We start from the raw sequence: 26,176 nt of genomic DNA on the forward strand, positions 1-26,176 counted from the left end.
GAGTTCCTTTTTCTTTTCTTTTTTTTTTTAAGGATTTATTTATTTATTTATCCAAGCACTGGGTACAGTCAGAAGCTCAGGAGGGTGAGAGAATTCACCAGAGCAGGGAACAGAACAGGCAGACTGACGAAATACACTGCTGAGGGGAGCAGCGAGCCAGCAGGAGAGGTCTGCGCCCCATGTGGGACCCTCATCAGCGGCTGGGCATGGAACCAGCGCTGCACAGGCTGCGGGCAGCTTCGCAGTCCAGCGCTCAACCGCTGCACCACCAGGGGAGGCCCCACAAAGAGATTATTTTCTAATGCATGTTCTCAAAGTGGAATATCCCTAAGGGCACTCATAGGGACTTTTTTTTCTGTTTTTCTCATTTTAGGGAAACTAAAACCAACAATGGCATTCATGTCAGGAAAACTGAAGATTAAAGGGAACATGTCTCTAGCAATCAAATTAGAAAAGCTAATGAATCAGATGACTGCCAAGTTGTGAAGGAAAAGAAGAAATACGTCAGCCATTAAGCTCACAAAGTGTAAAAGGGCTCAACAGTTAAAATCTAATGTTTGTTTTCTTCCCCATTTTATTGTAAGGATATGCATGTGTGTTCTGGAAAAAAAAATGGAATTTCTGTATCTATTAAGACTTGAAATTTTAATTAAAACAGCTAGCTAATAGCTTCATTAAGCAGAATTCTAAGACACCTTTGTTTTTGATATATTTTTTGAGTTTTGCTGTCTGAGCCCTCTATCTTCCAGGGAAAGTGTCATGAGTAATTAATCAGGGTCGAGAAGTAACATTAGGATTTTTCAGTTTTTCTCATACAAAGTGAGGCTAATCTGTTTTTAAAATAATTGGTTTTTGATTGTATACTAATAAAAATATTAATGATATTTTAGATTTTTATATACTTACTTAAAGGGCTTCCACAATACATTTTTACAGAAATCATACCATAAACTACTTAGTATATACTATTTGTAAAGATAATGAAATGAAATAAACTTTCTCAGTTTTCCATTTTGCTCACTAGCTCGCTAGTTATGTTACCTCTGAGAAAACACTAATGTAATTCAACTAATTGCAGTATACTTTCTATTTTAAAGTCCTAAAATAAAATAAATTCTCAGAAGTACGCACTTGGTCACAGTGTTTTAAAATGAGAACTTACGCAATTGATAGTTACTATGGACTGAATTTATGCCCCTTAAAGCAAATTCACATGTTGAAGACTCATCACCATTGCCTCAGAATTTGACTGTGTTGGGAGACTTTTGAAGAGATTAAGTGAAAAATTAGGCTTTTTTGGGGGGCCCGAATCCAGTCTGACTGATATATATATAATGAGAAGATATTTGGTCACAAAGGAGAGGCCAGAAATCCTCACAGAAGAAAGATCAAGTGAGGACACAAGAAGGCACTTCTCTGCAAGCTAAGAAAAGAGGCCTCTGAAGAAATCCAATCTGTTGACCCCTTGATAATCTACAGAACTGTAAGAAATAAATTCTGTTGGCTTAACTGCCCAGTCTGTGGTATTTTGTTATGGCAACCTAGCAAACTAATACAATGGTTTTTGTTTTTTTCTTTTTTTTTTTTTTTTAATAGAGGCATGTTTTTATTTATTTATTTGTTTGTTTGTTTGTTTGTTTATACATGCACTGGGTACAGTCAGAAGCGCAGGAGGGTGAGAGAATTCACCAGAGCCAGAGCGGGGAGCAGAGCAGGCAGAAGGGCCGAAGTACACTGCTGAGGGGAGCAGTGGGCGGCAGGAGAGGTCTGCACGCCATGTGGGACCCTCCTCCTGTGGCCGGGGAGCAGCCGGGGATTGAACCGGCGCCGCAGAGGCCGCGGGCAGCTTCGCAACCCAGCGCTCAACCGCTGCGCCACCGGGGAGGCCCCCTGTTTTTTTCTTTTTAACTTATAAAAAGCTCTTTCCTCTCATTTTAATTCATTAAAAATACTGTATAATTCTTTTGCTTCTTATCTCCCACTTCAATATTATGCTCTTAAGCAATTTAGCTAATCCTAAGAATTCTTAAAATCATAATGTTAGGAACATTTAATCTGCATTTTATAAATGAGGAAGTAGAGGATCAGAGATGTGAAAAGATAGATTAAGGCCGAAAGGGACAAGCCAGAGTCTAAAACAACCTCCAAGCACATTGGCCTTGGCTAGAACTTGAAGACCTCATGTCCTCCTTTGTGAAAGAGATGACTTCTTGTAGGGGATGAATTGTCTTTGGGGTGACAGCCTTAGCTCCCTTGGAAGCTCCTGGTCATTGCTAGCCTTGTGAGGATCAGATGTCAAGACTCCTTTCTACTTAAGTATTCTAAGAACTTTCCACCTTTCTCTGCTTTCTTCAAATGAATGGTCTCAAAACTTTGGGAAAGTAAAAAGTAGAAAATACCATGAGGCAGGAATTCTGGGTTCTGGTCACTAAAACATGAACTTGAGAACTAAAAGGCCCTGGTTTTCTGATCAGTAATTGAGGAAATTGGATGAGGTCATCTGTGCCCCTTTGTGCTCAGTATCACTGAGAAGTGCTAAGTGATCTGCTCTATTCTATCAGAAAGAAGGTACCGTGCCTATAATCCTAAAGCCTCCTCCATTGCCCTATCTCCCAGCTACCTTAGTGAATTCCTATGTGTTCCTATTTTCTGGATCTTTTCCCATTAACTGCATTGAAGTTGTAGTAGATCCTCCCAGAAGTTGGGAGGAGCCATTTTGTGTGCTGTCCAGTAACCAATTACACCTGTTCCTAAAATAGAATGGTATGGAGGCAAATCATGCTGCTGACTTTTTAGTGATTGAATTAAGTTATTTAGATAATTTTAAAACTGACTTATTGCTAGCAAATTTGTCTTTCCTCTTATATATGCCTCATAAATAATCCTCTTAAGTAGAAAAAAAAATCTGTTTCTTCTACCTATTTTAAGTTCTCAGCTAAGGCCAAGTAAACTAGACATCAAAAGACAGATGAAAAAGAGAAAAACAAATAGAAGTTTATTAACATGGACATTGCACATACACAAGGGAGCACTCAGTAATTGAAAGGAGTGGTGAGAACTTGAGCTTACTTAATATCTTAACAAGAGAACACATCTTTTAGAGAAGTAACAAGACAAAAGATTTTGAGTTTGTAGGATAGAAAATCGTGTAAAGAAAAATATGGATTGTGTAGATGAGTATGTTTTGTAAGAAACTCCCAAACTGTCTTCCAAAGTGACTAACATTTTGCATTCCCACCAGCACTGAATGTTTCTGTTGCTCCACATCTTCACCAGCACTTGGTATTGTCAGTGTTGTGGATTTTGGCCATCCTGACAGGTGTGTAGTTTCTCCTGAGTTTTGCTTTATTAAAAATAGTAAGTGGGAAACATGTAGTCAGGAAAACAAAGTTCTGTTTTATTCAGCAAGCACTTCTGAATACCTAGAGTATTCTACTATCTTGGGTACTGCAGAAAATTACTAAAAGTAGAAGACACTGTCTTTATCCACAGCTAGATACAAGGTATTCTCATTGTTGTTTTAATTTGTAATTCCCTAATCACATGTGATGTTGAACATCTTTTCATATGCTTACTTGCCTCTATATATCCTTTGGGAGGCATCGATTCAGGTCTTTGGCTCATTTTAAAATCTGGTTGGTTGTTTTCTTATTGTAGTGTTTTAACAGTTCTCTATATTTTGGGTAAGAGTCCTTCGTTAGATGTCTTTTGCAGTCTGACTTGTTTTTCCATTCTTGATACTCTTTTGAAGAGCACACATTTTCTAATTTTAATGAAGTTCAGTTTATCACTCATTTCTTTCATGGATTGTGTCTTTGTATCTAAAAAGTGGTTGCCTTCATTTCTCCTGTTATTTTCTAGGAATTTTACAGGTTTGTATTTTATAGTTTTACATTTATAGCTGTGATCCATTTTTTGAGTTAGTTTTTGTGAAAATTGCTAAGTCTGCAAAGGTTCCTTTTTTTTTTTTGGCACGTTGCTATCCAGTTGTTTCAGCAGCTGCCTCTATTTATTTATTTATTTTTAAAGATTTATTTATTTATGCATACAAGAGCTGGGATACAGGCCAGAGGTCTAAGGGGTGAGAGGATTCATCAGAGACAGAGTGGGGAACAGAACAGACAGATTGAGTACAGAGTCAGGAGAGGTCTGCTGTGCCATATGGGTTGCTCCCTGGCCAGCCAGGGATCAAACACGTGCTGCAGAGGCTACGGACAGCTTCATAGGTTGCGCCTTAACCCCTTGCGCCACCAGAGAGGCCCTGGCCCTATTTATTTTTTAAAAGATCCTAGCTCTCTAGTGAAATTTCTTCATTCTCTTATCTATGTGCTTGAACATATTAATCACAGCTATTCTAAAGGTTGTATCTAATAACTATAATATTTGAATCATGTGTGCATCTGTTTCTAATGTCTTTTTTCTTCTTGACCTTTGGTAATTGTTGATAGAATGCCAGGGACTATGTATGAAAAATTATTAAGATTCTCCAACCAAATTCTTAGTTTCTTCAGGCAAGCAGATAGAACAAGGGAAAATCCCTTAATTCAACCAGGGACTGAGATAGTTCACAACTGTTGGCATTATTAGTAATTTCTGCCTTGCTTTTACTCTCAGGGTATAGATTTTTAAGGCTTTCAACTGAAAGTCTAAGGTGTTTACACAGACCCCTACTTCCTATTTATTTCTTTCAAGCACCAGAAAAACAGAAAAGGATTTCTTAGGCTTTCTTTTTTTTTCTTTTAACACTTAGCAGCTACTTTCCGCTTGATTTCTTGGCTTCTTGCCCTTTGCATACACAGGTTGGAATCAGGATATGCTTGGAGAGGAAATAGCATGGAGCGTGACTGATTCCTTTATCATGAGCACCTTTTTAAAAAAGATTTATTTATGCATACAAGACCTGGGGTACAGGCCAGAGATGTGGGGAGTGAGAGGATTCACCAGAGACAGAGTGGGGAGCAGAACAGGCAGATCTACTGAAATACACTGCTGAGGGGAGCAGCGGGCAAGTCAGGAGAGATCGGCTGAGCCATGTGGGTAACTCCCTGGCCGGGGATGGAACTTGTGTTGTGGTGGCTGCAGATAGCTTCATAGGTTGCGTCTTAACCTCCCGCACCACAAGGGAGGCCCCCCATGATCAGCTTTTTCTGGGACCTTGCCCTTTCTGGTCCTAGCTGTCTCAATAGACATGACCTCCAAATTTTGTATCTCCATTGCAGTCAAACTGTCACCAGCTCTAGGATGCCTCTTACTGTTAGATTTCTGTTCTAGGCACAAGTCAACAATACATGGAGAAAGAAAAGTGAGAGTGTAGAATTCATGTCAATGTGTTTCCCTTCGTCCTGGGCTCTTGGACTTTCAATTCTTGGTCACCTAGATTGTGCTACAATAGCTTTAAACAGCCTTAAATAATAAATAAATAAATAAAATCCAACTCTTATAATTCTCAGTGGAAGAGTTAGTTTGTCAACAGGGTACCCCATTATAGCTGGAAGCCTGCATCATTAAAAGAATGACTTCATGATGCAAATTGGGCTGTATTTCTTTGTTAAAAAATAAAATTTATCCTCTTACTATTTTGAAGTATAAAGTTCAGTGCTGTTAACTACATTCACATTGTTGTATAACACCTGTAGAACTTTCTCATTGTACAAAACTGAAAAACTGTGCTCATGGAACAACAATTCCCCATAGTCCCCTCCTCCAGTCTCTGGTGGCCACCATTCTGTTTGTTTTATTGATTCAGACAATGCTAAGTATTCACATAAGTAAAATCATACAATATTTGTTCTTTTGTGACTTATTTCATTCAGGCTGATGTCCTTAGGTTTATGTATGTTGTGGCATGCTTTTTATTTTAAATCTGTTTTTTAAGGCTAATAATATCCTTTGTATGTATATACCACTTTTGTTTTATCCATTCATCCATGAATGGACATTTAGGCTGCTTTAACCCTGTGGCTTTTGTGAATAATGCTACAGTGAGTATGATATGGAAATACCTCTTTAAGACCCCGCTTTAAATGCTTTTGGGTATATGTATACCCAGATGTGGGATTTCTGGCCCCTATGGTAATTTCATTTCTAATTTTTTGAGTAATCTCCATACTATTTTCCATAGTGGCTGCACCATTTTACATTTCCACCAAAAGTGCGCAAAAGATTCCAATTTCTTCACAGGATTGCATATTTGGTATATGTAGCAAATAGCTGGTTTTTCTTTTGTTTTTGTTTTGATAGACTTTATGTTGTCAAAATGGTTACATAGTCGTTTTATTTAGCCTAAACCAGAAGTATCCATTCTCCTTTGTTCAGAAGTTAGTCTCTTTCTCTGTCACATTCTCACCATCCCAAAGGTAGGAGTGATTGAGATTTCCCTGTCACATTTGGGGTGAAGCCAAGATGTGAGCACCATAAAATCAGATAAGCTCCAAATATTATTTACTATCATTATTATATTATCTTGCAGATGCTTAGTGCTGTAAGCAGAAAGAGAGGTAAGAGGGTGGAATCTGAAGCCAGACTTCCTGGAATGAATCTGAGCTCCTCCAGCTACTCTCCATGTAATTTTGAGCAAAGCCTCACTTTGCTCATCCATAAAATGGCAAAGCTAACAGCATCTACTGCATAGAATTCTTAGAACTAAATACATTTTCAGAAAGCAGTTAGTGTAGACCCTGGACACATAGTAAGTGCTACCTATGCAAGTGTTCCTTAGGTAAAATAAAGGTGGAGGGGCAACTGGCATTGAGATAGATAGGCAGACAGGGCAGAGGCCCTTACTCAAAAAAGTACCAGCAATGCACAAATTCCCAGAAGGCGCGGAGCACATTTTGTGGTCACAACTGTGCAAATACAGCAGCACGGCTGCTGTGCAGACAAAACAGCACCTTTTGCAATCACAGTTGTGCAGACACAGCAAGCCCGCATGGAAAATTCCCTGGCAGCTAACTTCCTCAACCCCCCAGGATAAACCAACCCCCTAGACTCGAGGGGTCCAACGGCAATCCCCTCTCTTTTGCAGGGAGCGTTCCTATCGCTAAAATTAACCTCCTAAACTCATTCTTCCTGGTCCGTGTCCTCAAAATTCTGGGCTGAGATGGTGCGACTCCCTCGCGGTGTGACAGCATCATGTAGCATGTAAAACCTTACCTCTGTTGTGCCAGGCGGTGTAGACAGTTACCGTAGGCTTCGCCAAAGTTAGTGTTTCAGATATCCTTAAGTGGCCCCGCTCCCTCCGTGGGATGATGGGTGCGCGTGTTGCAGTTGGATTAGGAACTTCCACCCGGGCAGTGATGCCCGTGCACTGGACTTCCGTCGGGCAGAGGTATTCTTGCATATGCCTGGTGTAGAGGTGATTCTACTCGGTGCTTAAAACAGGTGTCACACACCTGACAAATAGGTTAGGTTCCTGCGAGATCTGTTGCTGGCGTTTGGCTGCAACTGCACGGAGCAGCGAGCCCCGAGCGAGTGGCAGCAGCGGGGACTGCCCCCCTCGGAGCGTCGCGGGATCGCGGGCTCCACACCTGTCGGGCTGCCGACGCCGCGCTCGTCCGCGCGCGCGTGTCCTCGCAGGGTCGGTGCGCACCTCCTCGGGCGGCGAGGCCGGCGAGCTCCGCGCGCCGTGGGAGGTGGAGTTACACACTTCCTGTGGGTCTCGCGGACCACGGCGCGTTTCCGGTGCCGGCTGGAGCCCGGGGTCCGAGCCCCCGCCCCACTCGCCGGCCCCGCCCCGCCCGCGCCCCGCCCCCCGCCCGCCCGCCCGCCCGCCGCGATCCGAGCCGGGCGCGCGGAGCCCGGGGCGCACGGAGCGGCGCGCGCCGGTCGGCCGAGTCAGGCTGGCGCCCCCGCCCCCCCGCCCCGCGCCTCGGTCCACCGCCCGCCCGGCGCCTTCTCCGCTCCACTTGCGCTCGCCAGCCGGCCCTCGGGCCGCCCGCCCGCCCCTCCGTCCCGCCCCGTCCAGTCCCACTGCCCGGCTCCCGCAGGCCCCCCCGCCGCCCGCGTTCCTATGGACAGACGCACAGACACCTGCAGGTGGGTGAGAGCCCGCGCGCGGGGCGGGGACGAGCGCGCCGACGCTGCCACCCGGGCCGGGGAGCCCCTTTGTGTGGGGGGCGGCCGCGCTGGGGTCCGCTCTGCCTCCCCCTCGGCGGCCGCGCAGTGACCTGGCTGAACCCTCCTTTTGTCTCCTCTGGGGTCGGGGGTGGGGAGGCCGGGAGTCGGGGCAGAGACCCGGGCGGCCGCACGTCGCCGGAGACTGGCTGGGGGCGCGCGGGGCGGAGACCCCGGGCGGCCGAGCGGGCGCGGGGCGCGGGCGCGGGGCCGCGGCTCCCTCAGCCTCCCCGGGCCGCCCCGCCGCGCAGCATCCCCTGTCGCCGCGGCCGCCGCGGGCGCGCTGCGTGGCCCCGGCTCGCCTGCTCCGGCTCGCGGGTCTGTCGGAGCGAGAGAGGAGGGCGGGAAGGAGAAAGAAAAGACCTGCCCTCTTAGTTTCCAAGTCTTGAGGTGGTTACGGAGAGAGGGGACGGAGGTGGCGCGGGGCTTTGCCCGACTTGGCGCCCTCCCCGGAGGCTCGCCGAGGTGCGTTTGGGGCGTGAGTGCAGGAACGTGCGGCGCGCGGTCCCTTATTTATTGTTTCTAACGGAGGAGGGCTTTCGCCCCGAGGCTCTTCCGTCGCCACCCCCCCTCCCCAATTCCGAGGCTGCGCACAGTGATTTGTGTTTGTTATCAAATACACCGAGAAACGTATTCCCCCGGGTCGAAGGAGGTTGGGCTCGCCAGGATCAAATGGAAATCAACCCCAAATGCGAGAATGTTGTCGGTTTTCTGCTGGCTGGCTTGCTCTCTGTTGGATAGCGACTTACAGGCAAGAAATGAAAGGTGAAATTGACTGTGATATTTACAATTAAGTTTACAAGCGTTGATAATTAAAGTTTGGGGGTAAAGTTTTGTGTTTCCCAGATTCTTTGGGACTAGCACGACAGAGGCTTCTACCTAGTGAATAAACAGGTAACAAGCCAGTCAGGTTGTGACACCTTCCACGGTGGTTAAACTGGAGTGCGAAAAACAATTGCTAGCTTTCCATTGCAGACGGACAACCCTTTTTTTGGTGCTGGTTTAGGATAGGAAATCTTTAACATCATATAAGGAGAACGAATTAAAACTGATTTAGTTAGTACTGACTCCTCTTCTCCTCATGACGTCCCCACTTTATTCTATGCGTTTATGTGTTCTCTGTATATAATCAAATGATTGGATTGTATATGTGAAGAGTATTTTTTAATGTGCTGTAGATGCCATTTAATTATCTGACTGAGTTTCTTAGGATCAGCTACTATGTAGTTCAATAATAATATCCAAATAATTAAGTTGAATAAGCACCCAGAAAATTAATTTTACAGAATCAGATGTTTAATGCAGGTACAATTTTTATATCATTGTAATCATCTCAATCTGCCGCTCACTTCTGGAGACCTGTTTTGGTGCCTGTTGTTAGAAAATGCCTGTTGACGAACTTAAATCTAATGGTTACCAGTAGATTAAAACACACACACACACACACACCCCACCCCCCACCCCACCCCCAGTTTGGAACCACTCACATAGATAGGTGAATGTACAGCTATCTATAGAAAATGAAGGCTTTCTTAAATTAAAAAAAAATTATCATCTAAACTTGAAGGAAAAATAAAGTGTAAAATATTTGTTATTTAATTTTCCATCAGGTTAAGATGGAGAAACTCACCTGAAAAACAACTCAATGCATTTTTAATTAGGCAAACTGATTTATGTCATTCTAAAGGGGATACAGTTTAATAGGCCTAAAATAGTGATCTTTTTCTAGGAGAAAAATTTATCCTAGATTCTTGCCCTAGTTACATTAACAGATTAATATTATTGCGTGACTAATTTTGTAAATGCCTCAAGTGTACGTTTTTGTAGACCTGACTTAAAGCCTATTGAGAAGGCTACATGTAACAATGGTTATGCCAACCCCTTTGAGTTGATTAAATTTTATTACTGCCTGCTGTGACTTCCGGTCTAGATTAGATAAATGAACTTAAACTCTGCACAAAGGCACAGAGCTCAGTGCCAGGCACTGGGAGGCCCATGAGCAGGGTTCTTTTTCCTTTTCTGTTAGAGATGACCCTAAGAGGATGGGTGTTAAAATTCATTTGAGCTTTATCATGAGCGGTGGATGGAATTCAAAAATACTCCCAGAGTTTCAGAAACACTTCCAGGGTTTGAGCTCTTAGACACACACTCTTCATCAGCTCTTGGGACTATTAAAAAAGATAAGTCAACAAAGTGAATTGCTTGTTTTATGTGTTTATTTACAAGACTTTCAGTCATTAAAGAATATGGTTTAACAGAGTTCCTGTGTCAACCATATTGCAACAGAGTGAGGCCTGTATTGAGAATTGCTTGGCAAAGTTGTAGTTGTTCCTAACAGTTTTCTAGGATTGCTGGTGCTTTTATGTGGGTTGGCTAAAAGATAACAGCTAGAATTTTTTTGTTGTTATTGTTGCTTTTAGGCTGTGACACATCCATGTTATTTTTTTTGGTTCTTAACATAGCTAAGTGATATTTTAGTGTAAATAAAAGCATTCCAAAGAAACTTACATTGTATTAACTGATTTCTCTTTTGGTGTTACATTGGTATATAAGAGGGAATATAAATTATTTTTCACGTTTTATTGTTGAATTTTTTTCCTGCTGCTTTTGATATTATAATAAATAGAAATTTTGAATTCGTGTGAAGTTGCATTTTAAATATAACTGAGGAATATAAATTGACATTTGCTAGTTTCTTTTTTTAAAAAACAATACTGAGCTGTCCGCAGTTAAATTGGAAAGACTTTAAATCCAAAGATTTTTAAATCTAATCTTTTCCTGTTTATTAGTTACCAGAGCAGTGTCATTAAAGGAAACTCAAAATGGCCATTTTATGCTTCTTGGAACCCTCGATTAATTAAAATTATCATTAGTAGTAACCAAATGGAAAACTGACAATAATAATTTTATTCTCTGTAATAGATATGACTTTCAAGTCCTTCTTTTTGCAGTTTTTTTGTAGCCTGATGAGGAAACACTTCTGAGAGAGATGGACAGTGACCTCTAATCCAAGCCTTTGTCACCCTGCGGTTTAAGAGCAGCATAAACCCATACTGCTTGCAGAAAATGCAGACATTCATTCTTGGATTAATATTCTGCTACCAGCTGTATGAGCCTGGCTCTGAAGAAGCTTTTTCTCTTAAATACTGTCAAAAATAGGGAAGCTGAAGATTGGAGAGAAGCCATTTATTTTGAACAGTTTGTTTTCTGACAGTTTGTGTTTGTAAAGAAACCTGCTCATAATATTTACTTAAGAGATCTACATAGTTGCCCGAAGATGCTACACAGGTTTCTTTTTTTCCTTTAAAGAAAGTTTCCATAGAGCTTAACTCTTATGTGATACTTCTTGACTGTGCTTCTGATTAGTTGATTTATGGACTTTATTTACCGGCATAATTGGAGAATTCTTTTGCTGTGCTGAAATTGCACTCTGCCTTTGCTCTGGTCTGTTTCCTAGGTAACAAATGCACTGCATAGATTCCATAATGAGGACTGTGGTTGGCTAGTTACAGTGTAAATTCTGTTGTTTAGTAAAGCTTAGTCTCAAATTCAAATAAAGGTCAAGAAACCAAAAGTACTGAAAATGCAAATTTCGCATTTTCTTTTGTATCCAGTGTCAACAAAGTTTAGTATCCTTTTTGGGGGAAAGGCACACTATGCAGCAGTATTCTGGTTTGTTTTGTTAAATCTTACATGTAAACTGTTGAAGAGTTTGTTTGTTTATGTTTTTTTTTTTTTTTTGACTATTATTGGTATTACCAGTGGATCTAATGACAAAGATACATTTCAGAAACTTTCTATCACTTAATAATGTGGAATACAAAGGGATCTGGTTTAGGACATCAGTAATTGTTTTTTGGTACTAAAAGAAAGTAACATTTGTCTCTAAAGATAAATTGTGCTACTTTGTGTGAAATATAATTAAAATAATTTAAGACATTAAAACAATAGGAAAATTTTGAAAACGTTGAAAATCCTAGCATAAAATGATGCTCCGTAGTTTTTTTCCCCTCTGATCTGTCTGAACTTTGGCCTGACTCGCACCAGCTACCTAAAAGGTCTCTCTTAGGTGGTTGCAAGATGAAGAATAGCTTTCCCCTCCACCTTACTCTTCTGGAAAAATCTATGGCCTCTGTAGCTCTAGATGCAGGGCAAGAAGTAATGTATGTGGAATTACTAGTTGAGTATTACCTTAAATATCTTTTAAATACACATACACCCCGCCCCCCGAAAAAGAAACTTGCAAAGAATCAGAGCTCTATTAATAACCAGTGCAGTTATCTTTTCATTTGATAACTGAAACTGTTTTTTGTTAATCAAGGATTCTGTCAACTGAAATTTTTTTTTTTTAATTCTTTTGCATTCTAGAGAATTATCCAGAGTTGCCCCCACTGCTTTCCCTTGTTTGGCTGGTTTATTTTTGGATTATTTATGTATCTTTTTAATTAATTTTAAGGAATGCAACATATCTTACCTGAATTCCCTCTTTTTGGTTTTTCTCAAAGCTGATACTACTAAACTTTTCTGTCCTTTTAATTGTAAATATTGTGCAATCAGAACCCTTCAGTATTCCCTTGCAAATATTTTCCTTGTGATTATTTACCATTTTTAAAACTTGTTGCATTATTTTCAGGCATAATCACCACAGATCAAAAGTTTTGTCTTATGAGACTTCATACTTCTAAGGCGAGCTAACATTATTTGTGAACTGCTGCCCACCTAGGACTACTTCCTCTCCTCAATTTGTGTTAGTCTGTGAGGGCTATTAATAAAACACCAAACACTGGTTAGCTTAAACAGCAAAAATTTATTTTTTCATAATTTGTTTTTTCTGGAAGCTAAGAGGCCCAGTGAAGATGATGTAGAAAATTCAGTAAGTTGGTTTGGAATTCAGAAGAGGATCAGTGTGACCACATTCAGTGACAGTGCTGCTGATGTTTGTTTGTTTGTGTATTTGTTTGATTGTTTGATAAATTCTGAGGACATGTTTCTTTTGGAAGGCAGCTGTGCTACCACTATCTGGATATGTGTTTTTGGGTGGTCTTTTTCAGATACTGGTTTTGCTGCTTGCAGGCAAGTTGTATGCTCTCCTTGCAATTTCGTACATTTCTTGGCTGATGACTTAAAATATGGTATGCAGTTAGGTCCTTGCCCTCAAGATCCTTATCTTTGCAAATATCAACTATATATATATATATATATATATATATATTTCAGATTCCACAATTCTGCATTCCAACTTCACATTCTGTATACCCAAAAATTGACTAATTTTTCTTCAGATATGTATTTTATATTCCCTGGTATAGTGCTTAGTGAATGGTATTATCTACTACCCATTTACCCAGTTCAGAAATGTAGGGTTTATCTGTGACTCCTCCTTAGTTGCTATCTCATCTTTCGTACATAATCAAGTCTCTAACTCTAGTCAGAACCCAAGATTTCTCAGTTCTGTCTATTCCCACCATATAAATCACATACTAATTGCTGTCACCTTTGCCCATCGTTATCCTTAGTTCTACAATTAAATATGTTCAGCATGCAACTCAAGTCTTAATGCTGAGACTTCCCTTATCATTTGATAGTCTGACACTCATTGAATCTTCATAAATGGCTCATGTGAATATTATCTTCTTTCACATTTAAAACCATCCATGACTTTTGTACTTGAAGGTCAGTTTGGTTGAATATAAGTACTGACTCACATTTTCGTTTCCCTGGAATCTTAAAAATGTTACTTGGGCAGGGTTTAGCAAATCTTTTCTGTAAAAGGGCAAATAGTAACTATTTTAGGCTCCAGGTCACTGCCACAATTACTTAACTGCCATTGCAGGGCTAAAGCAGCCATTGAGAGTATGTAAATGGGTAAACATCACTGTGTTCTAATAAAACTTTTTTGTAGAACCAAACAGTGGACTGGATTTGTCTACACCCATAGTTTGCTGAGCCTTACTCTTTTGTGTTCTAGTAAAATGTTGTTTTCACAGTCTAATAACGTTATGATTTCTTTTGTTCGTGACTATATATTTTTTAATCTACATGCCCAGAAGACTTCATATTTAGAGGCTGTAATTTTACTAGAACATATTTTTAGTGTTAATTGTTCTTTGTTACTTTTTCTACATACACAGCATGTATTTTATTATGTTGGCTCAGGTGTATTTTCATAAAACTGTTCATCAAGTATAAGCATTATTTTCTTCTTTGGGGCTTTCTGTTACATGTATGTTGGATCTTCTTTCTTTGTCTTTTATAGCTACCTTTTTTCAAGTTGTTCTTAGGTTCTTATTTATGTTTACTTTCTTTTTCTTTGAAGATTTATTTATTTATGCATGCAAGAACTGGGGTACAGGCCAGAGGCGTGGGGAGGGGAGTGGGAGAGGATTCACCAGAGACAAAGTGGGGAACAGAACAGGCAGATTGACTGAAATACACTGCTGAGGGGAGCAGTGGGAGAGTCAGGAGAGGTCTGTTACGCTATGTGGACAGCTCCCTGGCCTGCTGGGGGATTGAACTCATGCTGCAGAGGCTGTGGACAGCTTCATAGTTCTGTGCTTAACCCCTTGTGCCACCAGGGAGGCCCCTATTTTTCTTTTTTAATCCTTTAGTCTGTTTAATGTAGATTTCATGGTATCTATTTAATCTAATATTCCTTCTACTTTTATCATACTTTCTGAATATTTTCTTCCTTTCCTTTTCTGTTCTGAATGCTTTCATTTCTCTTGGTGTATACTCTTGTTATTTGGTCTTTCTCATTTTTTTTTTTTAATTTTAGTTTTTCTATGTATGCTGTTCTTTCTCAACTCCTATCATTTTCTTTTTCTTTCTTTCTTTTCCTTTTTTTTTTTTATTTAAAGATTTACTTATTTATGCATACAAGAGCTGGGGTACAGGCCAGATATGTGGAGAGTGAGAGGATTCACCAGAGATAGAGCGGGAGCAGAACAGGCAGACTGACCGAAATACACTGCCGAGGGGAGCAGTGGGCGAGACAGGAGAGGTCTGCTTCGCCGTGTGGGTTGCTTTCTTGCTTGTCGGGGATTGAACTCGTGCTGCAGAGGCTGCAGATTGCCTCATAGTGCGGTGCTTAACCACTTGCGCCACCAGGGAGGCCCTCCTATCATTTTCTTAACTTCTTCTCACCCATGTTGAATTATTATGTTACAGTTCTCACTGCTTTATGGTCATATTTTTGTGATGTGGCTTCATCAATGACTGCTGTATTATTTAGTTTCTTTCATCTTCTTGCTCCCACTAGATTTTCACAGGTTTAGATTGCATTCTTCTTGCTCATGTTTAAATTAGATGAATTTATCTGTGCTTTAGGAGACGATTTCCGTTGACGGACAGTTTTCTCAGTTGTGTGGTTTGAAAATTTTTCCCATGTTGCTTGTGTGAAGTATTTAAAAATGTGACTATTCAATTAAAATAAAAGTGAGATGCATTGTACATCACTAACAGGGCTAAATGAAAAGGATGAAAAATGCCAAGTATTGGTGAGAATGTATAGTAACTGGAATTCTCGTGCATTGCCAATTTGGAAAGATACTTGCAGCATTTGCTAAAACTGTACATATGCATATCCTATGATTCAATAATTCTACTGGAAGATAAGTGCTTACTAAAATAAATTCACTGGAATATGCACAGCACTCTTCGTAATTGCCCCAAAGTGAAATTTTGCTCAAATGACCATCAGTATGATAAGTGATAGAGTGTTACATAGCTGTGCTCCCAATAAATCACATCTCCTGGTACCCACACCCTTTCCACAATGAGTCTGGTTTTAACCATGTATCTTACTTTGGTTAGTGGAGCATTAGCAGTGTGGTACAATAGAGGCTTAATAAATGCTTAAACATTGCAGGGACTATTGCCCTGAGACCACAATAAAAGGAAGTGCTAGAGTAGAAGAGGTCACATGGAGGAAAATTGAGGTGCCTCAGCTGATGACCAGCATGTACTGCCAGACATATGAGTAAGATCATCTTTGACCTTCTAATTCACTTCACCCTCCAGCTAAAAGTAGCCACATGCACAAGTCCAGGTAAAGCCAGGAGTGGAACTGCCCAGACAACCCATGGAATTTTAAGAAGTAAAGAATTGGTTTTTTTAAAGCCACCAGGTTTTCAGGTGGTTTATTACAAACAGTAGTAAAACTGCCTCAATGGATAAATTGTTAGATATTCACAAATGAATAAGCAATAAGAATGAACAGTCTACAACTGCATACAATAGTATGTATGAATCTCACAGACAACATGTTGAGCTTTAAAGCCAGATACAAAAAAAGTCCAGAAATAGGTAGAGAGAGCAAATTCTGTTAAAAGCCTGAATCATGGCCACCCTTGAGGAAATCGTGACTGGAAAGGAGAAAGTGGAAGCATTGTTCTGTTTCTTGATCTGGGTGCTGGTTACATAAGTGTGTACTTTTTGTGAAATTGTGACTTATCAGTGAGTTGTTCAATTTCATGTATAATTTCTGTCCTTTCTGTTGTATATTATATTTCAACACAAAGGAAAAAACACATCCTCTTATTTAGCTTCCTCTGTGATAATCGCTAAGACTACCTTTATTTGGTTATCTGTCTCCTTTATTCCTGCCAGGCCTCTTTGTTTGATTTGAATGTTAATCCCAACAGCTTTCTTCCTGAGGCCTCTTTGTAGGTGGTTTTATAGTCTCCACTAGAAGTCTGAGAACTTTCCTTTTCTGAGATCAAATTTCACTTAAATGGGGTGCTCTCTTTTTGGTGATTTCTTGTTCACTAGCTTTTATAATCATGAGAACTCTCCTATTTCTCACCTCGCCTGCCCAGTTACTGATCTGTTTTCAGTGAATATTTTACCCCTGACCAATCACCTGATTTTGTTGAACCTCTTGTTTTTGGTCTCCCTAGTTGTGCCATCTGTTCTTTTTTTTTTTTTTTAATGAAATAATTGTACATTTACTTAAAGTTGTAAGAAATAATACATTCTTTGCATACTTTGCCTAGTTTTTCCTAGAGGCAGCATTTTGCAAAACCATACTTACTACAACCAGAATATTGGCTGTTATGGGCAGATTGTGTGCTCCCCAATTTCATATTGTTGAACCCCTAACCCCTGGTGCCTCAAAATGTGACTATATCTACAGATAGGAACTTTAAAGAGGTGACTAAATTAAAATGAGGTGTTAGGGTGGCCCTAATCCAATCTGACTGGTCCTCATATGGAATTTAGACACAAAAGAGACACCAGGATGCTTGCACAGAGGAAAGACCATGAAGGTTAAGGAGGATTTCAGAAGAAACCAAATCTGCTGACACCTTGATCCTGGACTTTTACCTTCCTGAATGTGAGAAAATGAATTTCTGTTTTTCGAGCTCCCCAGTCAATGGTACTTTGTTACGTATGCTTAAGCAGACATATACATGGACATTGGCACATTCCACCTTTATCAGATATGTGGTTTGAAAATGTCTGTAGTTTGTCTTTTAAACCTCTTAATATGAACTTAGAGCAAAAGATTTTATTTTATTAAAGATTTATTTATTTATGTGTACAAGAGCTGGGGTACAGGACAGAGATGTGGGGGGTGAGAAGATTCACCAGAGACAGTGGGGAGCAGAACAAGCAGACTGACTGAAATACACTGCTAAGGGGAGCAGCGGGCGAGACTGGAGAGGTCTGCTGCACCGTGTGGGTTGCTCCCTGGCCAGCTGGGGATCACAAGCTTGTGCTGCAGAGGCTGCGGATTGCTTCATAGTGCCATGCTTAACCCCTTGCGCCACCAGGGAGGCCCCAAAAGATTTTAGTTTTACCCATTCTTCCTTTTATGCATTGTACTTTATATGTTAGGTTTAAAAATTGTCTAGATCCTAATGATTTTGTCCTATGTTTTCTACAAGTTTTTTAGTTTGTTTTATACAGTAATTCATTTTGTGTCGGTTTTTACTAACGGTGTGAAGTTTAGGTGGAGGTGGTTTTTTGCCTTTGGAAGCCCAGTGGCTGCAGCACCACTTGTTGAGAAGGCCGTTGTCGTTTCTCCATTGAATTGCTTTTGTACCTTAGTGAAAGATCAGTTGAACATATGTGTAGGTTTGTGTCTTGGTCTGCTCCATCTGTTTTTATGAGTGGATTTGAGGAGCATCCAAAAGTAAGCCTCTGCTGCCTTCCTGCTTCCTGAGGAGTCCTTGTTCATTCTTAAGTATGATTATTTGGTATTATCTTGGAAAACTATTATTTTTGTATTGGTCAATGGGGAAAAATGTCTGTGCAGATTAAAAGAAAGGGAAGATTAGTAATTTGACTACTATTGATAGCTTTTTAAGATTTTGTGCCTTATAATGTAATAAGCCAATACATATTTGTTACAGAATTTAATTCTTTTCCAGACTATTCAAGTTAACAATTTTATGACAGTTCTGGTTCAATATATACTTTTATTTTTATATTTTTTTTATTATTGAGGTATCATTGGCTTACAACACTTACATGATTGAGGGGAACAGGTTCACACCTCCTCAGATACTCGTCTCAATATCCCACTGCCACCAGAGCATCGATATCCCTTTATCATATACTTTTCAGCCCCCTCCCACACTCTGCTCCTTGTTCTCTCCCTCGATTATCTTTAGTTCTGCAGTTATATTTCTCGGCTTTTGCTTTGGCTTAATGTTGTCAGGTCCTTGTTTTCTTTCTCTATAACCCACATATGAATGAAATCATCAGATATTTGTCTTTCTCCTGCTGCCAACTTAGCCTAATCCCCTCTAATTCTGGCCAAAGATCATCTTTTTTTTTTTTTTTTTTAAATAACAGAATAGTATTCCATTGTGTAGAGGTATCATATCTTCTTAATCCAGTCATCTGTCATTGGCGCTTAGATTGTTTCTGTAACTTGGCTATGGTAAGCAGTGTTGCAGTGAGCATTGGCGTGCAGGCCTATTTGTTGCAGAATTTAATTTTTTCCCAAACTATTCAAGTTAACAATTTTATGACAGTTTTTTGAATTAATGTTTTTTGCATTCTTTGGGTAAATACCAAGGAGTGGAATTGCTGGTTCATATGATAGACCTATTTTTATTTATTTATTATTTTTTAAAGATTATTTATTTTATGCATACAAGAACTGGGGTACAGCCAAAGGTGTGGGGGGTGAGAGGATTTACCAGAGGCAGAGCAGGGAACAGAATGGGCTGATTAACCGAAATACGCTGCTGAGAGGAGCAGCAGGCAAGACAGGAGAGGTCTGCTGCACCATGTGGGTTGCTTGCTGGCCTGCCGAGGATCCAACTCGCACTGCAGTGGCTGTGGATTGCTTCATAGGTTGCATCTTAACCCCTTGCGCCACCAGGGAGGTTCGATAGACTTATTTTTAATATTTGAGTCCATACTGTTTTCCATCAGGGCTGGACCACTCTACATTCCCATAAGCAGTGCATGAGGATTCCTTTTTCTTCACACCCTCGCCAGCACTTGTTGTTTCTGTTAATCAGGCATCTTGAGAAAACAAGGAACTCTACATTAATGAATTTCCAATAACTAAAGTTTGTCTCTTGGAAAAAACTTAAGATTTTGAAAATAATTTTTAGTGAAAATGTTCTCCACATGTTTTTTAAGAAATAGTGACAATATAGTTGTTTCTGGAAATCTTCCAAAGGAGTCCTTTTCTGGCAGAGATAGAGAAAATTTCAAGGTTTTTCCCTCTCTACAGAAAATTCTCTTAAATTGTCTGAAGTTTTCCAACTTAAGACCAGTGCATTTTCCATAACCAATGCAAGGAATGGTCAACCCACACAAATGACTAACAAAATCACTGATTTACCAAAACCTTGTTTAAGTAGGCTTTAAAGATTTCTATGAAATTTTAACTGGAGGTAAGTTGTTGTTCTACATTCTGAACAGCATTTTAAAGAATACTCTGTTTTTGAAGGGTGAGAGTGCTATGATTATCTGATCTTAAATATTCTTCTTTGGAATACATTCAATTCAGATGTGTATATCCATTGAGGAGTACATAGTCTTACTTATTCTGCCTCTGAATATATTTTGTTATTAACACATTTGGTATGTGAATATATTCTTGATATGTACTCCTAAATTGTTTTGACTGTTGCTAACTGGCAGACTTCTCTCTAACAGTGTCTTACCATAAATTATATTTCCTGTATACTTAGCATTTCACTAATTATGTTTTTATATACTGATTAATATATAAAATCTGCACTTTCCATTAATAAAGTAATTGCCTCAGAAATGTAGAGTTTTTCCTATTAAAAATTATTTTTAGAGTCAAAATTCATCCTATGACTTGCCTTAATAACATTATAATTGTTATCCTCCTGTTAATATCCAATAGGTGTTTTATTGTCTTTCATGCCATTGGCTTGAGAAATAAGGATATCATTACAAATTTTATAATAAGAAACAATTATTTTTTGTTAAAAATGAAAGAACGTAGTTTTGTATAATGTTTTTTGAGAAAAGTACATAAATGAAAAGGTAAGTGAGTTTGGCTGTGTGAAAACTTAACTTTGCTTTTAAAAAGCAATGTTAAAATTAAAAACAAAGATGACAGAGGAAAATACTTGCAGCAATATGATAGATTTGAGGTCTTTATGACATTGTGTTGTTTTATTTGCACGATTTACAAAATAATGATAAAACTCCAGTGGGTAATAGATAAAATAGAGAACAAGAGAAATGTCTAGCTTCACCGGTAATTAAATGTAAAGTAATGTGGCAGTGAAATACTTTTTAAAAAAATCTTTCATGTTAGCAAAATGTGAAATAATACCCATTGCTGATGAGAAGAAAGGAGGGCTAAAGTTATTCTTCTATTTCCTGCTGATGAACTTCTAGTATTCTTTTTTGCTTTTAGAACTTTGAAGTTGTAGGGGAAGAAACACTTCTTTTTACTTTCCTAAGTTCTGTAACTGGGCGTAAGAATTAAGCTGATATAAAAAAGATTAATAGGAAAAGAGCACACAAATTTCATTTAATATTTTTATATGCATGCGGGAATCTTCATAAGGAAAGTGAAGACCTGAAATAGCAGTTAAGACAGAGAACTTAAGTATATTTTAAACAAAGAAATGACAAAATTGTGAAGATGTGACGAGACAGCAGTTTTAGTTGGGACAGTAAATTGTGAGACCATGACTTGGAAAGATATGGGGGGATGACAATGGAAGATGAGGGTGGTTTTCGTGGGTTGGTTTGTATAGATTTTAGCATCAGCTACCACTCTCCATTGATAAGAATGTTTTTCTCTTCCTGGTACAAGGAGGTCACTTTTCCTATGGGAATTTTTTTTTTTAAAGATTTATTTATTTATGCATATAAGAACTGGGGTGTAGAGCTGAGGTGCAAGGTGGGGTGGTGATAAGATTCACCAGAGAGAGTGGGGAGCAGAACAGGCAGATCTGCTGAAATACACTGTTGAGGGGAGCAGCGGGTGAGATAGGAGAGGTCTGCTGTGCCATGTGGGTTGCTCCTGTATTGAACTTGTGCAGCAGTGGCTGCAGATAGCCTGATAGTGCTGTGTCTTTAACCCCTGTGCCACCAGGAGACCTATGGGAATTTTTATTACCTGCTTTTAGGTAGAAAGAAGGTCAGAGGGCCCTTCCTGCACTTGCTGTTTCTCCATTGCCTTCATCTGAAAAATAATCATTATGTTAAGGGGCATATTTTTGAGTGGCATGTTCTGAGCCATATAGTATATGTACAAAAAATGAGCACATTATGTATACAGTTGATGAATTTTTATAAATTGAGTCCATGTGACTGGCAAACAGATTGATAAGCAGTCTATTATCAGCAGCTCAGAAAAACCCCTTATGCTCCTTCCAGGATCTAACACAACATTTCTGAAGGATAACAAATATCCTAACTAATTACTGAGTCATAGGGTATGTTGTATATGTTTGGCTTTAGTAGATACTGCCAAATTTCCAAAGTAGTATCAGCTGATGCTCTCACCAGCTTTCAGTGTTCCATTTGTTCTACTTCCTCGTGATTGTCATTTTGAAAAGTAATTTGATAGACTGTATTCAGAGCCATAAATACATTCATGCCCACTTATTTAATAATTCTGCTAATTGAAACCATAGAAAAAGGTCCATGCATAAAAGTCTTCAGTGAAGCAGAAATCAGGGACTGCAGACTACAGCTGACTGCTGTAGCGCAGATCCAGCCACAGGAGTTTGTTGTCCATAATGCTTTTGTTCCACAGAGGCAGTCTAGTTATTACAGAGATCTTGCAAAGTAGATCTTGCAAAGTATTTACCATTTGATCCTTATCTCATTTTGTTGACCCCTGTATTTAAGCATTATTTAGCATATTGAAAAATTGACAATACTCAATATAGCTAACAGTAGGGGAGTTATTAGATAAATCCTGGTATAACTCTTGGTGAAATAGGATATAGCCATTTTAAAATGAAGATTATAAAGATTATTCACCCAGCATCTATTCATTGAGTACTTGCTATACATTAGGTACTTTTGTAGATGCCAGGAAATCAATAAAGTAAAAAATTCCTGCCCACCTATAACTTTAATTTTAGTGAAGGAGACAGAGAATAAACAAGATAAAAACATAAAGCAGCACATAAAGGGGAAAGTATTAAGATGAAAAATTAAAAAAGCAACGAGGGAAGATACCACATATTTCAGGATGAGAACTTGGCATTTTAAATGGGCTTGCCAAAGAAAGCCTCACCTAGAAAATGACTGTTGAGTAAAACTTAAACTATCTAAGAGAGTTTGCCATAGGTAGCTGAAGGTGGAGGAAGAGCCTTCAAGGTAGAGAGGAAAAAAAAGTGGAGCAAGCCAGAGCTGTTAATGTTTCTGATGTGTCCTAGGGACACTAGTAATGGGGGGTAGGTTGCAGTGAAGTGAAAAGGGGAAGAGTCATAGCAGGGGATGAGGTTGGACATGGAATTGTGTGCATGTGAGACAACAGATTATGTTGAACCTTTTGGCAACATGAAAAAATGCCTGCTATGAATTGTTCAGCTAAGCAGAAAAAGAAATATTCTTTCTCCATTCCATTTCCCCGCCCTCCTTTTCTGCTCAGCGATGGTAATCATGTAAAACAATGCAGAAGAAAAGATTGGAAAAAATTGTTAACACTTATAATGTGCCAGGGCTGTGAATTTTTTTTGGTCATTTTTCTTCTGTCATTTGGCTGTGTTTTATGGTAAAAAGCATACTTTAAAACTTAAAGGATTTTAAATATTTGTGTGTCTGCCTGCCCTAGAAGTTCTACCCAGGTTAATTGCAACCTGCTGGTGGGCAGCAGTGTCTTAAATCATTTATGGACTTAATGGTTTTTAATGATCTTTCGGTATTTGATCCAAAAGAACTGTAGATATTATCCATTTTCACCTCTTCTCTTAGGGGTAAGGAAGTAATACGGAGAAGTGAAGGGGTTCGGGCTGCTAGCTCTCATTTCTGTGTGTTTTCTATGTTCTATTGCCATTTAATTTGAGGATATGTCCCACTTTAATAACTTTGGTTATTATCAAATTACCTAATTATTACCTTAAAAAGAAAATCCCTGAAAGTAAGAAAATCTATATCTGTATTGTCCAGATTTGCTCCATGCAAAGCCACTGTAGCAGAAGTGCTAGTAGTGAATTCTTTGGGCTGGCACCTGGCTTGGAGTATGGTCTTTGAACTGAGATTGCCTGGGTTTAAACCTTTTTTTGGACTTTAGTTTCATATTTATAAAATGGATATAGTATCAAGTATATATATCTTAGGGTTGTTGTGAGGGTTAAGTAAATTCATGTGGGTAGAGTGCCAGGCACACAGGACAAGCTATCTAGAATGGAAGTATTTGAATACTAGATAATCAGAGAAAGTTGATTTCAACAGATACTTGAGTTGTATTGCTGCAAGTCTATGTATGTCTTTCTGCTTTGACTTCCTCCATAGCCCATAGTGATTTATGAAGAACATTTTAAAGCTAATCATTTTAATAAACACAATGGCTTCAAATCATGTACTGTTGCAGCATTTAAACTACAAACCCTTTATAGATGTTGGTGAACTTTTGGGAGAAAATAATGTTTACTTTTATTTCAGTAAGAGAAACACTTGACTTAGGTGAATGGCCTGAGTGGATCATGTGATGAAACATAGGACAGGAGGAGTGGTGTAAGGTGAAGCCTAGAGTCCAGCCAGCTCTAGTTAAGATTGCTTGTTTACTGGCGCGTACAAGAACTTTGCTTTGTGAGTATGTAGGTCAGGACAGTAAAGGGCTCTCTTTAATAAACAGACACATAGTGATGAAAGGGAATCAAGTAGAGAGTGATGAATGAGGATGTAACCGTATCCTTTGAAGTGTGCCACCAAATGAAAATTCTAGTGTCTGAGTGTCCCCTAACCTCAGAGAGGCTGAAGGCCACTGAACTCACGTAATGGATATAATTAAAAATCAACAATTTTGGTTTTTTTTTCCTAGCGAATGGCTTAATTTAAAATTGTATGGTAAAGCTTTTGGTAACAGTTGAAGTGGAGAAAATAAGGCTTAAAAATGAAATTTAAGTTACAATATTATGACAATGTGAAAACATGTTTGACATATTTTTCTTTGTGACATTTATTTTAGTTCAGGATAATTTTTCAGACATGTTATGTCTCTAATGTATTTTGTGTTTTACTGGGATTCCACAGACTATTACTTTTTGTTGGGAAAAATCTGAAATCTTTTTGCAATATTGACTTTGTTGTCTTTAGTACTCATTTTTTATAAGTTTTATTTGTTCAAGCTGCTGTTTTTATTTTATTTTTTCTACTATAGCTGGATAAGCGCAAATTTAGTCAGCCAACTTTATAAGAAAGTTTCTGCCTTCCTTGCAGAATCGTTGGTTGTAGCTTAGGGTTTCTATGGGCACATTAATTCTGAATAGAACCTGGGGATTGTGCTTATTAACTAGAAGTGTGGTGGTTTGGGTCGTGAGTTTCTAACAGGGCTTAGGTACTTACATACTCAGTAAAACATTGCTGGTGTAGCATTTGTGGTATTTAATTGAACCTGAAGGTCCCTTGGAATTTTCCTAGTCCATTATATTAAAGTAAGTGGAAAGACCTCTGTGAAAGTTTTTAAAAATGCAATTCAGTATTTATGATTTAGTTAAATAGTTAAGCTGAGGACTTTTGGAATCATATTGGGCTATGGGGAAGGAAGACATACATTTACAGAGACCGTATGAAACATGAAATTGTGACACTGAATTAACCTTTCTATCCCAGACCCCTGCCGATACACCTGGCACTGATCCAAGGAGTAGCATATGACTCGGATTCCTCCTTAACACCCTTGTCCATTATTCTTTTCAGGGTTGTGGTTGATAGATCATATGCACATAATTTATCTGGAATGTTCAGGAAGGATGTGTGGAATTTCCCTTTAGGTTTTAAGAAAGGACTGTGATTGAATATTTTAGTTTGCTTCTTTTGAGTAAGAATTTTTGTTCGGTGTGATAAATGTGCAGCAGGAGCACCAAGGGGACTGAGCTAGTAGGGACGGGGATGCCAATCAAGCATTCTGTGCCTGTAACATCCAATTGTGACCCTGATCCCACTGGTGCCTCTCAAAAACCAAAACCAAACTGACCCTGAGATACGGTATCTTTGTGCTTCACTTGATAATTCTCTTGTGGGTTTATTATCCTTTTGAGAACTGGATAAATTTTGGGCCTGTCTTCTCAGATAATTGCCCATTTGCACATACACAGGTTTGTGTAAATTGTAGGATGTATGTGAACCAGTACATTCCACTAACCATCTCTGTTTTATATGTTTACATTTTAGCATATGATTTCTTCTAGGAATAAAAACCTTAAAGGTTTGGGATATTAGGAGAGTGAGTTTTTTTGCCCTACTGACCACTAGTTAAACTGTAGACTTCCAGGGAAATTTTGTTGTTGTTTGTTTTTTTTTTTGAAGGAGTAGCAGATAAATGGTATTTTTCTGTCAGAAATCCACTTACATTGATAAATGTACTTGTTTGTGATAACACATTAGTACTAGATAATGAACTGATGTACTAGTTTGTGATAATTGTCCTTTT

At 39.2% G+C, this 26,176-nt stretch overlaps 2 protein-coding genes across 5 annotated transcripts in view; both read left to right on the forward strand.

Moving 5' to 3' along the window:
* The window catches only part of HSDL2 (hydroxysteroid dehydrogenase like 2), a 47,332-nt gene extending 45,810 nt beyond the window's left edge, over positions 1-1,522 (forward strand). For both annotated transcript variants that reach the window (XM_037494142.2, XM_054689613.1), the window contains exon 11: positions 374-1,522. In XM_037494142.2, coding sequence (XP_037350039.1) covers positions 374-486 — 113 coding nt within the window. In that variant the 3' untranslated portion in view covers positions 487-1,522. The remainder of the gene's footprint in view (positions 1-373) is intronic.
* A 6,477-nt stretch (positions 1,523-7,999) lies between these two features.
* KIAA1958 (KIAA1958 ortholog) overlaps positions 8,000-26,176 on the forward strand; it is a 131,273-nt gene continuing 113,096 nt past the window's right edge. For 2 of the 3 annotated variants that reach the window (XM_037495239.2, XM_037495238.2), the window contains exon 1: positions 8,000-8,034. The gene's annotated coding sequence lies outside the window, so the exon portion shown is untranslated. Of the gene's footprint in view, positions 8,035-8,519; positions 8,878-26,176 lie in introns of those variants that run through there. The other variant, XM_054689609.1, reaches the window with a different exon arrangement.

This window comes from Talpa occidentalis, unplaced genomic scaffold, assembly GCF_014898055.3.
Source record: "Talpa occidentalis isolate TD23 unplaced genomic scaffold, MPIMG_talOcc4v2.1 talOcc4.7, whole genome shotgun sequence".
Classification (NCBI taxonomy): domain Eukaryota; kingdom Metazoa; phylum Chordata; class Mammalia; order Eulipotyphla; family Talpidae; genus Talpa; species Talpa occidentalis.